At 39.0% G+C, this 20764-nt stretch overlaps 3 protein-coding genes across 3 annotated transcripts in view; all 3 read left to right on the plus strand.

Annotated features, from left to right (window-relative positions):
- The first annotated feature begins 456 nt into the window (after positions 1 to 456).
- LOC122847055 (NACHT, LRR and PYD domains-containing protein 5-like) lies at positions 457 to 10429 on the plus strand. The gene is made up of 9 exons (XM_044144414.1): positions 457 to 855; positions 990 to 1109; positions 3441 to 3519; positions 3667 to 3892; positions 4031 to 5822; positions 7250 to 7423; positions 7927 to 8100; positions 9259 to 9305; positions 9455 to 10429. Exons 1-9 carry the CDS (start codon positions 767 to 769, stop codon positions 9979 to 9981), a joined length of 3228 nt encoding a protein of 1075 aa, XP_044000349.1. The 5' UTR covers positions 457 to 766; the 3' UTR covers positions 9982 to 10429.
- The window catches only part of LOC122846992 (NLR family CARD domain-containing protein 3-like), a 165289-nt gene continuing 147988 nt past the window's right edge, over positions 3464 to 20764 (plus strand). The window contains exon 1 of the mRNA XM_044144331.1: positions 3464 to 3519. Coding sequence (XP_044000266.1) covers positions 3517 to 3519 — 3 coding nt within the window. The 5' untranslated portion in view covers positions 3464 to 3516. The remainder of the gene's footprint in view (positions 3520 to 20764) is intronic.
- On the plus strand, positions 11408 to 20660 carry slc30a5 (solute carrier family 30 member 5). Its single transcript, XM_044144345.1, has 16 exons — positions 11408 to 11804; positions 12099 to 12221; positions 12315 to 12381; positions 13047 to 13132; positions 13258 to 13345; positions 14175 to 14265; positions 14357 to 14433; positions 15369 to 15539; positions 16152 to 16419; positions 16491 to 16699; positions 16934 to 17091; positions 18033 to 18162; positions 19147 to 19378; positions 19449 to 19675; positions 20184 to 20312; positions 20400 to 20660. The coding sequence occupies exons 1-16, from the start codon at positions 11734 to 11736 to the stop codon at positions 20568 to 20570; spliced, it is 2298 nt and encodes a 765-aa protein (XP_044000280.1). The 5' UTR covers positions 11408 to 11733; the 3' UTR covers positions 20571 to 20660.

Raw genomic sequence — 20764 nt, forward strand, 5'->3', positions numbered from 1 at the left:
TGTTGTTCAAATATTCTTCATCAACCCTTTGGATCGTTTGAACAAACTGTAAGTTTGATTTTTTATTTTTATCCTACTTGAACTTTGACTTTAGGAACTTTCCTGCTGGTTTTTGCTCTCTGATGTTTAGAGAACATGTTCACTTCTGATTTCTGTTGAAAGTTTCATCTCTCTGCTGTTTGAAGGTTAATCTGGAGGATTATTAGATTATTTAGAACTGGAATGATGAACAGCTGATGATTCTTTGTTTTCTTCTCTGAACAAACTGCTTCATGATTTCATTTCCTGGAATCAAACTCAGAAAAAACAGTGTCTTGTTGCTTCTTTTAAAACTAAAATGTTAATGTATATTATTATTATTATAAAATAGTACTGATGAAATGTGTTCAATTCAGTCAGATTATTAAATAGGTAATCTTTGATGCAGCTGATAATCCACTTGTAGAGATTAATAATTAACTAAAATACTTCCTGTTGTTCAGGTTGAATCAGTGAATGTAAATGTTGCTCCATGTCTCCATCTAGTGGACTGATAGTAGAAGTGCAGCAGCTGATGGCAGCTTCCTCTGCCTCTCTGCTGTCTGACTGCATTCACCTGACACTGATATGAAGCAGAGAAGAAGAGCCAATCAGAGGAGGAGCAGCTGATCTTTTTCCAGCTCTAATGATGTAAAGGATGATCAGAGTTGATGTGCAGATGAATGATGTGTGTTTCCTCTGCAGGTGAAGGTAGAAAGTGTGTGTGAGCTGATGTGAATTCAGCAGCATGGATCAGTGTGAGGACAGAGAGGAGGGAGTCCCTCCCTCTAAAACCACTCTGTGTGGGGAAGATGAGAGCCAGAGCAAAGGTCAGAGGTGAGGTCACCATCTCTAACTGTCCACAGCCCTTTTCACACAGCGTTCACTATATCAGGCCAGAACAGACGTGGTGATGAAGCTGCTGCTGCTCCTCTTTGCTGATTAAGTTTTAATCATCATGTTTCTGTCAGGATCCATCAGAGACTCAAACCAGAACCAGAACCAGAACCCAGCTGTGTGTCCTTTAAGAGTGACATGTCAAAGGATGAGATCATTGACTTTAAATCTCCTGGATCTCCACCATCAGAGAGGTGAGATGTTTCTAACTGCTGTAACTGTTCAGTTTATATCTGTTATTGTGACCATGTGATGATAACAAGTTCTGTTGGGTTCTGTTGTCATGGGAACATTAGACTGAATATTAGGTTATTTTCTTTTAATATGTCACATCAATGACATTGATGTCTCCATGCTTACATGGTCCAATAATCAACTTAGGAACATTGTATCATGGACTTCATTGGTCTCTATAGGAGCCAATTATGTGTATTTTGGGTTTTTGGTAACTAGATGGGAATATGAACTCCAGTATATGAACCAAGAGCTGACAGGTGTTGAACCCAGAAGGGCATACAAGTTTTTGACTGCTGTGGCGGAGTCATTGTTAATGCTGTTGCCGTGTATCATGGAATAAATGGATTTGATCACAAATGTTTCATCTGACTGGAACAAATTTAAACAACAAAGAAGATCTCTGGGATTGACTTTAGATGAAATCAAAAAGTATAACTTTAGCCACTCAGCACGTCTTAAAAAAGCCGCAATGGATCAACACTTAACTATTACTTAACTATAACTATTGGCTACTACAGCCAGTATTAAACAGGCTACTACAGTCTCCAATGACTGCAATGAAGTCCAACTGGATTGTTGGTAAATTAATGAAAGATCTTTGGAGTATTAATCAGGTCCGTTTAGATCCACAGTCTCTACCCAAAGTTTCTCCATCTAGTTAACAGAAGTCTAGAAATCTGGTCTGATTTCCAGATGTTTCCTGATATCAAATGAACAATCATTCATGTAGTGATTCTCCTCCCTAGAGGCCACAATAAGTACAAATTTACTGCTGATGAATAATAGGAAACAAAATATCTAACCAGAATAAACTCACTTTTCTGCTGTAACTCTAAAATATAAAATGTAAAGAACAAGGAAAATCCTCAATCAGGACACATAAATTATTATGTTGACATGACCTTTGAACCACACATTTAACTACATTTTATTCTGTTTTGCATCAACTAAATTTTTCCAAATGAAACATGCACATTTATTTAATAAAATATTATTCTTAACACACAAACAAAAAGGCAGAAGTGAATTTAATGTCTAGGTTGATATTTGTATTGTTGTCTAAATCTGATGAATGATTAATGTTGAATGAAAAAGGTTTACATGGATTTTGTGATTCCTATTTCAAACATCATCCAAAATCTCAGAAACAGATATTTCTGCTCTTTAAAGAAGGCTGGATATTATTTAGGAGGATCAATGATCAGGAACGTGTTGGAGGATTGAACTGGTTCTGATGGGAATCATTTAGAACATGAAGTTGATGATCTGTGTGGTTCTGTTGTGTCTCACATCTCTTTATTTTACAAGGAGTCAAAATAAAAATGATCTTTAAATCAAACCTCCACAGAAAGTTTATAGTAGATGTTTTTCTATCAGCGAATAAAAACACAACCAGAACCCAGCTGTGTGTTCTGTAAGAGTGATGAATCAAGAAATTATCACACTGAATTTAATTCTCCTGGACCTCCATCATCAGAGAAGTGAGCTGTTTCTAATTGCTGTATCTGTGGAAAATGAACCAGTAAGAACTCAAATATTTTCAGTTTATTTCCAGAGGTTTGATCCATTATCTATAGAAATCAACTGCTCTGTTCTAATGAAAGCACCTTTATATATTAATCTCTGGGGTGTTGATGATGATGTTCTGATGCTTCCTGGATCCATGTCAGACTAATATGCTCCATGTGGGACATATTTCCCACTGAGAAATATCTGCTAAAGCCAGTCTGGTCCATCAGAAATTGGTTCCTGTGTGCATTGTGAGAGCAATTCAGCAGGAAAGGAAAGCTTCATGATGTGGTTGGTGAGATCTGCTGGAACTCAACCAAACTGAGCTGATGTGGACCATCAGAGGTTCTACTGGTTCTTAGTGGGATCAGCAGGAACATTAAATCTTTACAACTACTTGGATCATCTGGTTCACTGCTGACATTAAAGTATCACTTCATAGACCTTTACCTTCTGATTGTCTCTGTGTGGACAGATACAATGTGAGCTCACTGGCTTCCAGGAATCTACAGGATCCATTTTAAAATTCTCACAATGACATCCAGGAGAGGACCCCATATCCACATATCACTGATCATCTCCATGTCCCCATCACCTCAGGTCTAGTCATCAGAACCTGATGGATGTCCCTCACTGTCCTGAAGACCTGTGTGGACAGAGCCTTCACTTCCACTGTCCCCAAGCTCTGGGAAACTGTCTCCACCAGAATCAGATCTGCTGACACTGTGGACTTAATCTTAATTTTTCTGACTTCCTAATTGTTCCAGATTCCTCCACAGAGTGGACCAGCAGAACTCAACGGTTCCCAGTGGTTCATCTGTCCAGCAGCATCAAACACAGCTGGACTCCATATTTATGGTCTGTAAATGAACAACTACTTTTCTATGGGTTCTGTTCACATTAATCTCCATGGTGGACTTTGTAGATCAGTCGGTTCAACATCCATCTGGTGTTTGGCTCCATGATTTCAGTCTCATGTGTTCTTCACCTATTATTCTGTTTCAGGTGCTGGAGGACAACATTGTCACTTTTGTGAAGAAAGAGCTAAAGAAGATTCAGAAGGTTCTGAGTCCTGATGACACAGAAAGTTCAGAGAGTCAGAGAGATGATGATGTGTTGGAAGGTGAGGATGAAGAGCAGAGGAGGAGCAGCAGAGAGGCAGTGATGAAGATCACACTGAACTTCCTGAGGAGGATGAAGCAGGAGGAGCTGGCTGACCATCTGCAGAGCAGTAAGAGGATTTCTACAAAGATTTGACCTGATGGATAAATCACATATTTACTGATGTTTGAAGAGATGGAATTATATTTAACAAAATCTTCAGAAAATCATTTTGCTTAGTTACTGATTTTTCTTTTTATGCTATTAGAACAATTTGCTGCAGTTTGTCAACATCAACTTAAATCTGGTCTGAAGAAGAAGTTCCAGTCTGTGTTTGAGGGGATTGCTAAAGCAGGAAGTCCAACCCTTCTGAACCAGATCTACACAGAGCTCTACATCACAGAGGGAGGGACTGGAGAGGTCAATGATGAACATGAGGTCAGACAGATTGAAACAGCATCCAGGAAACCAGACAGACCAGAAACAACAATCAGACAAGAAGACATCTTTAAAGTCCCACCTGGAAGAGATCAACCAATCAGAACAGTGATGACAAAGGGAGTGGCTGGCATTGGGAAAACAGTTTTAACACAGAAGTTCACTCTGGACTGGGCTGAAGACAAAGCCCACCAGAACATCCAGTTCATATTTCCATTCACTTTCAGAGAGCTGAATGTGCTGAAAGAGAAAAAGTTCAGTTTGGTGGAACTTGTTCATTATTTCTTTAGTGAAACCAAAGAAATCTGCAGCTTTGAACACTTCCAGGTTCTGTTCATCTTTGATGGTTTGGATGAGAGTCGACTTCCTCTGGACTTCCACAACAAGGAGATCCTGACTGATGCTACAGAGTCCACCTCAGTGGATGTTCTGCTGACAAACCTCATCAGGGGGAAACTGCTTCCCTCTGCTCTCCTCTGGATAACCACACGACCTGCAGCAGCCAATCAGATCCCTCCTCAGTGTGTTGGCATGGTGACAGAGGTCAGAGGGTTCAATGACCCACAGAAGGAGGAGTACTTCAGGAAGAGATTCAGAGATGAGGAGCAGGCCAGCAGGATCATCTCCCACATAAAGACATCACGAAGCCTCCACATCATGTGCCACATCCCAGTCTTCTGCTGGATCACTGCTACAGTTCTGGAGGATGTGTTGGAGACCAGAGAGGGAGGAGAGCTGCCCAGAACCCTGACTGAGATGTACATCCACTTCCTGGTGGTTCAGACCAAAGTGAAGAAGGTCAAGTATGATGGAGGAGCTGAAACAGATCCACACTGGAGTCCAGAGAGCAGGAAGATGATTGAGTCTCTGGGAAAACTGGCTTTTGATCAGCTGCAGAAAGGAAACCTGATCTTCTATGAATCAGACCTGACAGAGTGTGGCATCGATATCAGAGCAGCCTCAGTGTACTCAGGAGTGTTCACACAGATCTTTAAAGAGGAGAGAGGTCTGTACCAGGACAAGGTGTTCTGCTTCGTCCATCTGAGTGTTCAGGAGTTTCTGGCTGCTCTTCATGTTCATCTGACCTTCATCAACTCTGGGGTCAACCTGATGAAAGAAACACAAACATCTAAGAAATCTTCATCATTCAATAAACCTAAACTAAAATCTCTCCATCAGAGAGCTGTTGACCAGGCCTTACAGAGTCCAAATGGACACCTGGACTTGTTCCTCCGCTTCCTCCTGGGACTTTCACTGCAGACCAATCAGAGACTCCTACATGGTCTGCTGACACAGACAGGAAGTAGCTCACAGACCAATCAGGAAACAGTTCAGTACATCAAGGAGAAGATCAGTAAAAATGTGTCTGCAGAGAAAAGCATCAATCTGTTCCACTGTCTGAATGAACTGAATGATCGTTCTCTAGTGGAGGAGATCCAACAGTCTCTGAGTTCAGGAAGTCTCTCCACAGATAAACTGTCTCCTGCTCAGTGGTCAGCTCTGGGTTTCATCTTAGTGTCATCAGGAAAAGATCTGGATGTGTTTGACCTGAAGAAATACTCTGCTTCAGAGGAGGTTCTTCTGAGGCTGCTGCCAGTGGTTAAAGCCTCCAACAAAGCTCTGTAAGGACACAGATTAATGCATTTATTTTGATAGAAATCTGCTATTGATGGGGTAAATATTCATGTTTCAGTTTATATATTGGTGCATTGTCTCTTCAAAGTGTCAAACTGAGGGGTATGGGAGACAGACTTCCTTCAGCACCTGGAGATAATGTTACATGTTCAAGTAGTAAAAGACCTCCTTTTTATGTTAAAATTGAAATATGATTCACTTAGTTTCTTATGGAATTGTATAATTCTCTTTCCAGCCTCCTTGTTGCCTGTTGTTCTGTCTAGTTCACAACAAAAGGCAACATAAATAGTTGTAAAATGTAGGGCTGAAACGATTCCTCGAATGATTCGATACCCTCAATTATTAAAATTCCTCTAGGAAAATTTACCTGCCTCGAAGCTTTGTTAATTTATATTTTATTATTTAGCACACCATGTTCCGCCTGGAACATTATTTCCGTTACACGTAGCTCTGACTTCTGCCTCTGAGTTGTTGACAAAAGCTAAAGTAGTTGGTGGTTACAGTCTAAGTGTAGCTTTATGGACGAACCGCACAATAAATGTCATATCATCACGGTCTCAACAAACGGGTGGCAGAAATCATCAATGCAGTACATGGATGGTTGATGAGTTTCTGAGTGTGATGAACGAAGGTGCCATAAATATTCCTTATTGGTCCCCCCCCCATTCTTACTTTCGTTCCCTGGTTTATTTTCAATTACTAAATTATTTGTTTAACAACAGCCCGAGTAAGAAAAGGTTTTCTGAAAAATATTGTTGTTTGGAAAACAATACAATTTTGAAGAATTGTTTAATAACAGATTTTTCTCTCTGTCTCCTCAGACTGAGTGACTAACCCTGCTTTCAAAGATGATGTAATTATTATTTGTTATAATAATAGATGTCTGACTGTGACATGGTTAATCATGTTAAATCTAAACACATAATAATGGCTAATATTCATTTACTCCAGACTAAAAGAACCAAAAAGAGATAAATTAATAAAAGTGGAGGTCAGGCTTTGACTGATAGTGTAACTCTACATATTTGACAGATTGCTGCATCCTAGTTGAACAAAGGATCATTATTGCAGATCTTTCCAACCAGCAGTTGTCAGACTTTCTAAACCATCATGTGGGAAATGTTGATTTTCATTACTTACAAAAGAGAATACAGTTTTATTAATATTTTATATTATTAACAGTTTAATGTAACCCCCAAGAAAGGTTTATTCAATTATACCCTGATATATTTTATAATTCTTTTCCCCAATTACTCAATTAATCGTAATAATAATTGATAGATTACTCAATTACTAAAATATTTGTTTAACTACAGCGTGAGTAAAAAAAGTTTGCTGAAAAATATTGTTGTTTGGAAAACAATACAATTTTGAAGAATTGTTTAATAACAGATTTTTCTCTCTGTCTCCTCAGACTGAGTGTCTGTAACCTCTCAGAGAGAAGCTGTGAAGCTCTGTCCTCAGTTCTCAGCTCCCAGTCCTCCAGTCTCAGAGAACTGGACCTGAGTAACAACAACCTGCAGGATTCAGGAGTGAAGCTTCTCTCTGCTGGACTGAAGAGTCCAAACTGCAACCTGGAAACTCTCAGGTAAAATGTTCTCAATCCTGGTGAAACCAGATTTCTGTTGTTTACCTGCTTTCAAAGATGATGTAATAATTATTTGTTATAATAATAGATGTCTGACTGTGACATGGTTAACATGCTAAATCTCAACACATAATAATGGCTAATTTTCATTTACTCCAGGCTGAAAGAACCAAAAAGAGATTAATTAATAAAAGTGGAGGTCAGGCTTCGACTGATAGTGTAACTCTACATATTTGACAGATTGCTGCATCCTAGTTGAACAAAGGATCATTATTGCAGATCTTTCCAACCAGCAGTTGTCAGACTTTCTCAACCATCATGTGGGAAATGTTGATTTTCATTACCTACAAAAGGAAATACAGTTTTATTAATATTTCATATTATTAACAGGTTAAGCACCAGTTTCTTGTGTGTTTTCCTCTTGTGAAAATGACCAGTTCAGACTTTGGTTTCTACCTCAATGTTCTCATTTTCTCATCATGTGATGAATTGTGTGTCTGCAGCTTATCAGGCTGTTTGGTCTCAGAGGAAGGCTGTGCTTCTCTGGCCTCAGCTCTGACCTCCAACCCCTCCCATCTGAAAGAGTTGGACCTGAGCTACAATCATCCAGGAGACTCAGGAGTGAAGCTGCTGTGGGCTGGACTGAAGGATCCACACTGGAGACTGGAAGCTCTCAGGTATGGAGGAACCTGCTGCAGGAGCAGAGAAGGTCTGATAGAGGAGGAAGAGGGAGAAATGTCTTTAGTCAGTCTGCTGGGAAACATTTAGTTTCAAGATAAATAGTTATTAAGGTAATTCAGTATTTGGTTAAAGAAAAATAAGTAGAGTAACTGATCAGTAAAGATTTAACTATTATTATCAGTAACATGTGGAAACTTTAATGCATATGGAATATAATGGGATGGAAACAGAACACTGAAAGTAACTGAAAGAGCAGCAGAAGAACATTTAGAGGGAACAAACTGATGATGTTTGAATGATGGAAAAGAGACAAAAACATGTTGATCAAGGAAATGGATCAGTCCTTGATTTAACTCTAGTGTCCAGGAAGATTTCAGCTGATTGTGGAAAAATATTCTTCTGACTAAGAACATGTGGAGAACATGGAGCTAAATAGGAACTCTGAAAATAATAATGAATTTATTCTGATTCAACCATCTTCAAACTGTCACTTCACTCATTCAGGAGTCTAAGGAGTTCAGCAGTTAGATTTCTATGATGATTTACTGAGGATAGAAAGGAGATTAAAACAATGTTGGATGGAGCTTCAGACCAATCAGCCCCCAGAAGCAAAGATGAGAAGAAAAGCAGCTCCATGGTGATCAGATGGATGTTTAAAAGATCTCAGAGTGAAATAAATAACTTCAGATTTCAAGCAAACCTCTCAACTTTAATGAAGGTTAAAATATAAAACACATAAAAAAGTGAAGAAAACTATTCATAAGTCAAAGAGAGATTTAGAAGTTTAGTAGCTCTTTCTATTTGACAGTTTGATCTCCATCTGGAAAATGATCAAATGTATGAAAGCAATCAGGGAATAAAATAAATAACTTGTTTTCCAGAAGGAAGGAAGTAAAAATAAGAGTAGAAACTCGTTCAGATCCAAAGTTCTGATAAATTTACTGAGAAAGATAAAAAAGACAAGATCAGCTCATCCAGAACTTCTGCAGTGGAGGGAGGATTAATTTTACAATCCATTACTGCAGCTGCTGGATTCAGGATGCTGCTTCTTCTTCTTGGTCTCATTGTAAATGTGTGCAGCGCCACCTGGTGGTGTTGGTTGGTAGAGGAAGTGCTGAAAGAGACTGATGGTCTGACCCCCCTCCTCCTTTCAGGGTGGAGCCTGCTGGAGTCCAATTCTTGACACCAGGTCTGAGGAAGTGTAAGTGTGTTTTTCATCTGATTCATGACAACAAAGCAGCTCACATTCAACCATCTTCAAACTGTCACATCACTCATTCAGGAGTCATCATCAAAGTGTCAATAAATGATCAATAACTGCAGCTGGATTGTGTTTGTTCTCTCCATCAGATTCCTGTCAACTCACCATCGACACAAACACAGTGAACAGAAACCTCAAACTGTCTGAAGACAACAGGAAGGTGACATTTGTGAAGGAGCTTCAGTCATATCCTGATCATCCAGACAGATTTGATAACTGGAATCAGCTGCTGTGTAGAACTGGTCTGACTGGTCGCTGTTACTGGGAGGTCGAGTGGAGAGGAGAAGTTGAGATATCAGTGAGTTACAGAAGAATCAGGAGGAAAGGAGACAGTGGAGACTGTTTGTTTGGAAGGAATGATCATTCCTGGAGTCTGAGCTGCTCTGATGATGGTTACTCTGTTTGGCACAATAACATAGAAACTCGTCTCTCCTCCTCCTCTGTCTCTAACAGAGTATCAGTGTATGTGGACTGTCCTGCTGGCATTCTGTCCTTCTACAGAGTTTCCTCTGACTCACTGATCCTCCTCCACACCTTCAACACCAAATTCACTGAACCTCTGATTCCTGGATTTGGGGTCTGGGCCACTTCAGGTTCCTCAGTGTTTCTGTGCTGAGTTGAGTCTAAAGAGTCTAAAGAGTCTACAGAATCTCATCCTGCTAGAAAATCTCTCACTGATTAAAAGAGTTCAGTCTCTTCATGTCTGTTTCATTCAGAAACATATTTTCATGGATCCAAACTGTTTCTTGGTTAAACTCTTCTACAGTTATAATCCTGGGATTATTCCTGGATTATAACTGGATCAACTTGTTGTTTTTTCTGTTTCCAGTCAAATTTTCACAATGAATCTCAGGATGTTTTGTTTCTCTCTTGATTTTTTTCCTTTCATTTATTATTCAGATTTCTTTGAATTTACATCAGTTTTTCTCAATCACTGGACATTTTTTTGTTTCTGTCAACTCGTATATTCTTATATTAGTCTTGGATTAAAATGTTATTTTTTTGTATATTTACTGCAGTTCTACTTCTTGTGTTTTAGTGAACAATAAACACATTTTATTCTGCATTTTATTAATTTGCTGCTCATCCTGTTCTGTTCCTGAAATAAATGGTGATTGTCATGTTATTATCAATTTGGTCATAAAAAGTTAATATTTATACAAAGACAGCCTTCAAACCCGACCCAGTTCTACTGGTTCTGTCAGGAGGAATGGACCAGAACTCCAACAATGAGAACCTTGTGGAGGAAACCCTAATATTTGACAAAGTCAGAAAGTTTAATAGAAATTTTACCAAAACCTGAGGAGATAAAATTCAGATTTACTGAAGGTTATGTAGAGTTCTGGGTCCTAAATGTTTTTATTTTATATAAATGATATTTACAATGAATATAACTGGTTCATATTTACTTTACTCTGGATTGTTACAGCTACAGTGTTCATATTTTACCATGTTTTAATAAACTACTTAGTTTGGAGTGATATGAAAAGACGTTTTAACATAAAATCAGTTTTGTCTGTAATTAAATTCCAGATGTGTAAAACTTTGTTTTGTATGATGCCGTATTAATACCAGTGTACATAGAAAAAAGGAAGAGTACAATTCTGCCAAAAAAGCTCAGAAAGTTTTACATAATCTCATAAACTGATTTTTTGTGTACAGCATGAAGAAAAATCGAAGTGTGTAGAAGTTATTTTTCAAATAGAACTTTATTTACTGTCACTTACTTTGTTGTGCGTAGTAAAAATATTTTAGGTCACCCACGGCAACAAAAAATAATCAGTAAAACAGTAGTAATTGAAGAATCAATTTAAAAAATAAAGATTATAAAACAATTACCAGGTTTTTATTTGACACAAACAAAATATAAAACATTATGAAAATGTAACGTTTTAAGACAAATCAATAAATATATTAAAATACTAGAATTCTAGCGCAGAGCATCTGATTAGATACAGAAGATATTGTTCAGAGTGAGACCTCTCGCCTCTGCGCAGAACCGCGCAGCATCAACGGTCACGAGGTCTGTGACGTGACGTAAACTGTGTGTCGTATGCGGAAGCGTCAGGTCTTTATGGACGGTTCGGGTAGTTCTCACTGTCTTTTTCTGACTTTTATCGGTTATTACTGTCATTTCGAAAGAAAGCGGGTTTATTTTCAGTCTCTAACGAAGCGTTCGGATGCGTTTCTTTGACATCCGGCGGCCACAGAGGACGTGACGGCGGTAGAAACGGCAGAATGGACCCGAGCCAGAGGAGGCCTCGTTGTTTACTTCAGCGGTAAATGAGTGCCGCTAGTAAGGTTTAATTTCTCCACTAAAAGTGATGGTGAGGAAACTGGGAACATAAATATACTGGCACCGGTCAACATGGAGGATAAATACAGCAGCAACGTTTTGTCAGGAGGGAAACTGGGAATGGTGGAAGTTCCTGATTCAAGGTAACATCTGTTCTGGTTAACTTTTATTTTATTCATTCAGTTAATTTGATTACATTTTTTATTTCCCGACTCATTTTTGTTCGTTTGGATTATCAAAGTTATTTATTTTCCTTGACGTAAAGTTAATTTTATTAAAATTCGGGAAGTTTGCTTACACTTCTGATGGGAAATAAATGAACTTTGCCTCTGAATTTCTTTGTATTTTTAACTATGAAACACTTAGAAAGTGTTTTGAAACAGTTTATTTATTAACTTGTCTCCATATATGCAATTTATGCTGTTTTTTCCCGGCAGGTTAACCAGATACATTGTCCTGCTGATCCTGTCAAAGATCCTGAAGGCTTTAGGTATTTTTGAATCCTATGATATCCTCAAAGTCGTTCATATAGTTCAGTTCATCTTCATATTAAAGTTAGGGTGAGTATTTCTCCTCCTCCGATCCGTTCTGATTCATTTTCTAATGGATTAGTATTTATATTAAGAACATTCATATTTTTGTTTGTTTTGTAGAAGTGCTGTTATTCTGCTTGTCTTTCAAAAACCCTTTTCTTCTGGGAAAGTCATCTCAAAGCGGCAGGTTTGTTGGATTCTTCTTTTATTGCTTATTTTTCCTAAATTTGCTCTAGTAAGCTTCTAAAAAGTGTGGCAGGCATTTACAGTCAGCCTCTGTTGATTTGTATTTTGTAGAACGTCATCTAGAGACGTACAATTGCACCAACAACAATTTTCAACAATTACTTCCTTTTTATAAAGTTACTCTCTCCAGGATTGTTTTTGTAATTTCTTTTCCAATCAAAGTTGATAATTTTGTGGTGCTGCTTTTGAATTTTTGTGACAATTATTCCTCTTTAAACCAAGTCCAAAATCTACATATGGAAGAAGAAAGATGAGGAAATAATGAAGGAAGTGAGGTTCAGCTATGTTGTAAAGTAGAATATACTGCCACCTGCTGGTTAAAGGTAGCATCACTTAAACTCAGTATTTCACAGAAAAGTTTTTAACTAATAATAATAAGTATCTTATTTAATTTGCAGATTATTTCATTTCTAACTAAAACTTTTTCATCAATATTAAGGAATTATTGACTTAAAACCAACTTCTGTTTCCTGTCTAAAGTTAGTTTTGTCTTATTTGAACTCAGATATTTGCAGTAGAAACTCGACCAAAAATCTATTTTTGTGGATGAATAAAGATGAACCTGCTGTGATAAATTAAAGAGTTTATATTTTTTCTCTGTTTCAGTGGATAAAGTTGGTTAAACATGCTGTTTTCAGCTGCGTTATTTCCCTCCTGGGTTTCTTTGGTCTCACTCTCTGTGGACCTTTAAGGTACATTTTTAAATTATTTCATTATTGTCTCACATTGTTTCCCCTGCATGATGTCTAACTGCAACAGTTATGATTATTTAACTCCTAAGATGCGTTTTTTAAAATAATAATTGTTCATTTTTCAGGACTTTGCTGCTTTTCGAGCACAGTGACGTTGTGGTCGTCGCTCTGCTCGGCGTTCTCTTCACTAACTCAGGAGGCGGACCGTCCAAGGTCACTCTTTACTTTATTTATTTTGTTTTTGTTTATTTAAACACCAGCAGCCAAAGCCTGAGATTTTAAATGAATGTCATTCAGCCAAGAAGTTTGTTTTTGACTAGAAATTAATTGGACATTTCTTAAAGATACGAAAAAGGAGAGCTAACTTGGAAACAATAAGTTATATTTTTAATTTAGGTTAAATTTATCTTTGTTGGAATAACATTTATTAAGGATCTTTTGTTATCTAGTTATTAATCAATTAATTTAAAAAATCAACTGATCAGGCCAACACTTTATTAACGTTAAATGAAGCAGAAAGAACTGAGCTTTTCAAATGTTTGTCAGAATGAGCCAAATTCTAATTTGATTAATTAATCATCAATAGATTAATCAATTGTTAGTTGGAGCTCTAAATTATGAGAATAGGAGCGATTTTGAGGGAACAGTCAGTCATATGACAAAAAGCTCTGATATTACCAGAATAAAGTTGAACTAATGTGAGAATAAAGTCACAACGTTACGGAATAAAAGTTTTAAAACATCACAGGACGAAAAACACGATAATAAAGTTATAAGACAAAATGATTCTTTCTGATTCTCTGTCATCGTTATTAGGTGATGAATGTCGTATTTTTAGAATATTTATTCATTTATTTATTTTTTAAATCTTATTTTTTCGTTGTCAAATGGACTCAGGTAGAACGTAGTTTGAAGCGCCCTCTAGGGGCCAGAAATAGCACTGCGTTCTTGCTGGTGATGAATGGATCTGTAGCTCTGACTGGATCCAGGTACCAGCACCGGTTCTGGTTACCTGAGCAGCTTCTTCTGTGGCTTCCTGCAGACCAGAGGAGCAGCTTTCTTCATCATCGCTGTGATCTGCCTCCTGCTCTTCGACAACGACCATCTGATGGCCAAGATGGGAGATCATCACCGTATCCTTTCACCCAGAGTTCTCATACTTTTGGCTCCAGTCCGGTTTCACTGGTGGGTTCTGTTTGGGCCTTGACTGGAGCCGTAACGCAGCGGAGGGACACCATGACAGCGCACTCACACACTTCCTCTACACGGCCATTTCTCTGTTAGGAGTCGCAGATCACAAGGTGAGTGAAGCTTCTTCTTCTCCACCTTTAGTGCAGCACATTCTTATAAAAACCTTCCAGGCTACAAGTATAGAAACCAGCATGCTAATTCAAGGTCTTCCTTGAATTCCAGGAAGATCAACATTTTTCAAGATGTCTGCCATGTTGAGCCTTTCAAAACAATTAAATAATGTTTTATTTTAAGGACATGGATGAACTTTATGTCACAACATATGTTTATGACTTTGTTTATTTTATTTATAAAACATTAGAGTAACAATTTGTAGCAAAATCAGAAACTGAAGACAGTCGTCTTAATGTAATCATTAACTTCTGCTAATTTCTTAGCATGTTTAGCGGTTCAGTTTTAGCTTCCACTATTCTTAATGTGTTTAGCGGTTAATGTTAGCTTCTGCAAGTTTGTATTTAGTATTTAGTGTTAGCTTTCTCTAATTTTATAATGCACTTAATGTTAGCTCCCACTGTTTCTAGCGATTTTAATATTAGCTTCTGTAAAAAAAATTTCATGCGTTTAATGGTCTAGTGTTAACTTCTGCTAATTTTTATATGCATTTAACTATTTATTTTTAGCATCTGCTAATTTCTAAAGTGTTTAGCATGTTAGCATCTGCTAATTGTTTGTGTTTAATAGCTTAGCACTAGCATATTTATGACTAGTAAATTAGTGGTTAGTGAAGCTAATGTTTTAATGCAAGCTGATATTCTCTATTACAACCATGGCGGCCATCTTGAAATATCACAACTTTATCATTAAGTGTGATGTGTCTAAATATGAATGATTTGAAACCAAAATTGTTCATATGTAATAAATATTGGTGCAAAAAAAATCCCTTCTTGACCATGGCAGCCATCTTGGAATTTTTCAGGTTTGTCCAATCAAAGCAAGAGAACATCAAGTTAAGTCTCTTTGTGTTGTTTCCCCGCTCCGCCTGCAGGGCGGCGTGGTTCTGCTGGTGGTGTCGCTCTGCCTGAAGGTCGGCTTCCACACGGCGTCCAGGAAACTGTCGGTGGAGATCGGCGGAGCCAAGCGGCTCTACGCGCTCGACAACCTGCTGTCCGCCGCCGTGATGCTGCCCTGGGCCGCCGTCCTGACCGCCACCACCGAGGTGACGAGCCAGGAGAGTTAGGGGCGATCAAAGAGCCACCGCAGGAAGAAAGAGAGGAAGATGGAAAACATCTGTTCTTTCATTCATCATCACCCCTTTTATTATTTCCTTCTTTCCTTTCTTCCTCCCTTTCTTCTATCTTTTTGTTTCCTTCTTTCCTTCCCTGTTCGTTCCTTTTACTTTTATCCTTCATTCTTTCCATCCTTCCTTTCACCATTTGTTTCTATCCTTCCCAGTTCTCCTTTCCTTAATCCCTCGTTCCTTTCTTTCTCCCTGAATTTATTCATCCCTAAATCTTCTCATCCTTTTTTAATCCGTTCATCCTTTCTTTTACAGGAAGGAATTTATTTGAACTCAAATAAAAAATAATAAATGATATTTAAAATCTTACATTTTAATTGAAAATCATCAGAGACAAAAATCTCCATTTATTTATTCATATAAACAATAAATATTCAGACAAAAAAGTAAATATTTCCCAGTTTTTTTTTATGTATAATTATTTATTATTTTGACACTCAGTAGATTAATCTAATCAAACTTATTCTACGTATTTTATATTATTATAATTTTGTAACGTTTTTCAAAATGTCTCCCTGTTTTGTTCTGCAGAGCAAAGTGGACTCCTGGTCTTCGCTCATCGTTCCGTTCGCCATGATCATCTTCGTCGTGATCCTGGAGTTTTACGTCGAATCCGTCTGCAGCGCCAAGATGGAGGCTCCGCGCTGCGCCCGCTACGGCGCCTTCGCCCTCTTCCCGGCCGCGCTGGCGCTGGCCAACTTCTGGACCGGCCCGCTGCGCCGACCGCCGCCGCTGCAGCTTGCCACCGAGCACGTGCTCTCCGGCGGCGTCATCGTCAGCGCCGTCTTCTTCGTCATGGGTGGGTGACGAACGGAGGCAGAACCGACCGCGCCTCAGTTCGTCCTCTGACCGCCGCTCTGCCCCCCGCAGCCTCCAGCATCCTGACGGCGCCGTCCAAGAAGGGGCAGAAGGGAACGCTGGTGGGCTACTCGCCTGAGGGGACGCCGCTGTACAACTTCATGGGCGACGCCCTGCAGCACACGTCGCAGTCGCTGCCGCGCTTCATCAAGGATTCGCTCAAGCAGATCCTGGAGGAGTACGACTCCCGGCAGATCTTCTACTTCCTGTGTCTCAACCTGGTAGGTCGACCAAAGACGACGAGACGCTCGAGAAAATACAAACAAAGATGGTAATGGTGCAAAGAACCAGAATGAAGTCAGAAATACAAAGATAAAAGTTTTATTTCTAACGATGCTAAGTTTTCTGATTAAGGTTTAAACTGGTTGACCTAACATTCACCTCCAGGCCTTTGGTTTGATTGTGACGCTGTTAAAATCACCATAGCAACCAGAGTTGTTTGTGGTTTTCCGCAGGCCTTCACGTTCGTGGAGCTGTTCTACGGCGTTTGGACCAACAGCCTGGGTTTGATCTCTGACGGCTTCCACATGCTGTTCGACTGCTCCGCTCTGGTTCTGGGGCTGTTCGCCGCCCTCATGACCCGCTGGAAGGCCACCAGGATCTTCTCCTACGGGTAAAACCGCCGTTCTACGGAGCTACATTAGGGCCACAGTAGGCAGGACAAATTAAGAGAAAATCTCAGAAATCCTGAGTTTGAGCTCAAATATGTTTTTAAAAAACTGTCAGATTTCTGAGTTTTAAAAGTCAAACATTTGATAGAAAAAGCTGAGTAATTTTGAGAATTTTTCAGAATTTCTAAAAGTTGAAAATAAGTTGAAATTTTTTATTTTTAATTAAGCTCAAAATTTCTGAGATTTTTCTATCAAATCTTGAAATCAATCTCAAAAGTCTCAGAAATTCCTGAGCTGCAACAGTCATAAATTAAATAGAAAGAAAAGAGAAAAATTTGAAAACTCAAATAATTTGCCAAAAATAGGAAATTTGTCATGTTTTTTTTTTTTTTTGCTTTTATTTTTTTCATTTACCTTTTTCAGGTAAAATTTTTTTTTATTTTTTAAATTTTTAACAGATTTTTTTTATTGTATACCTTTAAATTTCTTTGTTTCTTTTATCGGAGTCAGTGGTTGATTGTTTTTAAATGCCTTAAACATTTAACTAATTTCCAAAAGCAAAAATTTGGTAGAAATGTTGAGATTAATCTCATAAATTTCCTAGAAAAACTATGGAGGTCTTCTAAAATGAGAAGAATTTTCAACTTGAAACTTTTTTTTTCACAAATATATATTTTTTTCTTGCATTTTTTTTTTTTTTTTTACTTTTTAAGCTCAAATTTTCTTGTTTTTTTTGTAGGAAATTTCTGAGATTAATTTGAAAATTTAAAATGTTTTCTTGCAATTTTTTACTTCTATAATTCAGAAAGTTTCTCTTTTTTTTTAATATAATTTAACATTTTTAAAATCAGAAATGGCTCCTTTATCCTGTCTGGTTTGTCCCTAATGTTGTGCCGTAGCTTTCAGGTCCGGTCCGGTTCTCCTGAATGTTTTCGTCTTGCAGGTTCGGCCGTGTGGAGATCCTGTCGGGGTTCATCAACGGCCTCTTCCTCATGGTCATCGCCTTCTTCGTGTTCGTGGAGTCGGTCAGCCGCCTGCTGGATCCTCCCAACATCAACACCGACATGCTGACCGTGAGTTTCCCTCAGCGGCACCACGCTTTTATCCACACAAAAAATAAAAACCAAAAGTAAACCGAGTCCAGAGTGAAAACAGTCGGGTTTGTTCTGGTTCTGGAAGAACTTTGTTGGATCAGCAGAGGAAACGCAGTCGGGTGATTTAAGCTCCTCCAGATGTTTGTCAGAAAATATTGTTGTTATTGTTAGCAAACAGGATTTAAAGAGAGGTCTGGGTCAGGGTGGCCTTCAGAACAGAACCTGATCCGGTCCAAATGGAGCTAAGAGCTTAAAGAGGAGCTTTATGAATGAATGAATGAATGAATGAATGTGTGAGAGTGAGAACAGTTGGTGTCTTTAACATGTCTGCTGCTCTGGATCAGGAAACAAACGGTTCTCAGATCAGACGGATCGGCTTTAATTGGACCTCGGATCTGAAGTTTCTCTGGATCAGGTTTCGGGTCGCTGCAACCTGCAAACAGCCAGAACCACTTAAAGATCAGAGACACAAACTACGGAAGACAATTAGAGCCACAAAAATAAAAAAACATTTTGACTTTAATCTCTAAATTTGATTGTCCCTGAATTTAAAATTTTTTTCTCTAGAATTTTTCTATTTTCTTCAGATTTTTGATGTTTTCTTCCTCTGAATTCTGATTTAACCTCAGAATTTGTATTTTTTAATAAGTATTCTGGCATATTTTTTTTTGTTTGATTTTTGACTTTTTTCTCCAAATTCTCATTTTAATCTCAAACTTTAGTTTTTTCAGGTTTTTGTCATATATTTCTTTAAATTCTAATTTTAAATCTTTTTTATAGAATTTTTACTTCTTTTCTCTGAAATCTGATTTCAGGCTCAAAATTGCAGTGTTTTCTCAGAATTTAGTTTTTTGTCCTCCAGTTTCTGTCATTTGATTCCAGAAGATTAAAGTCATAATTCTGAGAAAAGGACAGATTTTTTATTTTTAATCCTGGCTGTTTGATAATTTGTCGTTTCTGCAGCCGGTGTCCGTTGGCGGTCTGCTGGTCAACCTGGTGGGAATCTGCGCCTTCAGCCACGCCCACTCCCACGGCGGGAAAAGCTGTTCCTCTCACGACCACGGACACTCGCATCACGGCCACTCCCACGGCGAGCACGGCCACGCCCACGGAGGACATGGCCACTCCCACGGCGGACATGGCCACGCCCACTCCCACGGCTCGGGCAGCAGAGGAATGAACGCCAACATGCGAGGTTTGTCGCTGCGGCGCAGAGAAGTTTGTGGAAACGCGATAATTCCCTGAACTCGTTTGGTTCCTTGCAGGAGTTTACCTCCACGTTCTGGCCGACACTCTGGGCAGCGTCGGCGTCATCATCTCCACCATCCTCATCCGGCAGTTCGGCTGGCTGATCGCCGATCCGATCTGCTCGCTCTTCATCTCCACGCTCATTTTTCTGAGCGTCATCCCGCTGCTGAAGGACGCCTGCGAGGTTCTCCTCCTGCGGACTCCTCCGGAACAAGAGAAGGACCTGAACAGCGCCTTGGAGAAGGTGAGGAGGCCCAGATCCTCACATCTTAAACCAAAGTTTAAGATTATAGCAACAAAATGAGAGTTTCCAACACAACATCTCAGCTGAAAGAAGAAACTGGAGTTATAACCATTAGCTCCGCTAATGCTAAACCACCAAACCTACATGGTATTATATTGAAAGCTAACAAACAAGTCCTATAGCAACATGGTATTTAGGGTAAGCTAACGCTAAAGTGCTATGTCAACAAGCTTCTGCTTTTTTGTTAGTGGAAGCTAATGCAATACTAGCATGTTATTTGCTGTAAACTAATGCTACAATGCTATAACAGCTTGTTATAATGCGGTAGCTAATGCTAAATTGTTGCCAGCATGTTAAATGGAAGCTAAAGCTAAAGTGTTGTACCGACAGTATTAAGCAGAAAGTAGCGCTAAATGCTAAACCAATGTGGTATTTAGAAGAAGCCGGTGCTAAAACACTGAACCAACATGGTAATTAGCATGACGTTAATCATTCTGTCGTGTTGCAGATTGAGAAGATTGAAGGAGTTCTGTCGTACAGAGACCCTCATTTCTGGAGGCATTCGGCCAACGTGATCGCCGGGACCGTCCACCTGCAGGTCATGTCAGACGTGGTGGAACAGCGGATCATCCAGCAGGTCGGCTCAAACCAGTTTCCTACCACAGCTTCACTTATTATCCCAGATTATATTGTGCAACCTGATTTCTGACTGTGATGTCTCCAGGTGACGGCCATCTTGAAAGACGCTGGGGTGAACAATCTGTCGGTCCAGGTGGAAAAGGAGGCGTACTTCCAGCACATGTCTGGACTCAGCACCGGCTTTCAGGACGTTCTGGCGATGACGCAGCAGATGGCGTCCATTAAATACCCGAACGACGGGACTCTCATCCTGTAGCGCCGCCTACAGACTCAAGGAAAAACCCTACAGATGTACAGTTTGTGTAATAAATCTGAATATGACAGTTTCATATTCTTGTTCTGACGATTCCTGCACGTTTTATTTCAAAATGTGACAACAAACAATCTTCTTTAACGACATTCTTGGGTTTATTTAAGCGATGAGCATTAATCTAATGCATATAAGTGTGA

This window comes from Gambusia affinis, linkage group LG17 (assembly GCF_019740435.1).
Source record: "Gambusia affinis linkage group LG17, SWU_Gaff_1.0, whole genome shotgun sequence".
Classification (NCBI taxonomy): domain Eukaryota; kingdom Metazoa; phylum Chordata; class Actinopteri; order Cyprinodontiformes; family Poeciliidae; genus Gambusia; species Gambusia affinis.

Coding starts and splice junctions, on each gene's coding strand:
- slc30a5 (XM_044144345.1), top strand. CDS start 11,734: ATGGAGGATAAATACAGCAGCAACGTTTTGTCAGGAGGGAAACTGGGA. Junction 13,133..13,257: donor ACTCTCTGTGGACCTTTAAG/GTACATTTTTAA, acceptor TTCATTTTTCAG/GACTTTGCTGCTTTTCGAGC. Junction 14,266..14,356: donor CAAGATGGGAGATCATCACC/GTATCCTTTCAC, acceptor GCCGTAACGCAG/CGGAGGGACACCATGACAGC.
- LOC122847055 (XM_044144414.1), top strand. CDS start 767: ATGGATCAGTGTGAGGACAGAGAGGAGGGAGTCCCTCCCTCTAAAACC. Junction 5,823..7,249: donor AAAGCCTCCAACAAAGCTCT/GTAAGGACACAG, acceptor CTGTCTCCTCAG/ACTGAGTGTCTGTAACCTCT. Junction 8,101..9,258: donor TGGAGACTGGAAGCTCTCAG/GTATGGAGGAAC, acceptor TCCTCCTTTCAG/GGTGGAGCCTGCTGGAGTCC.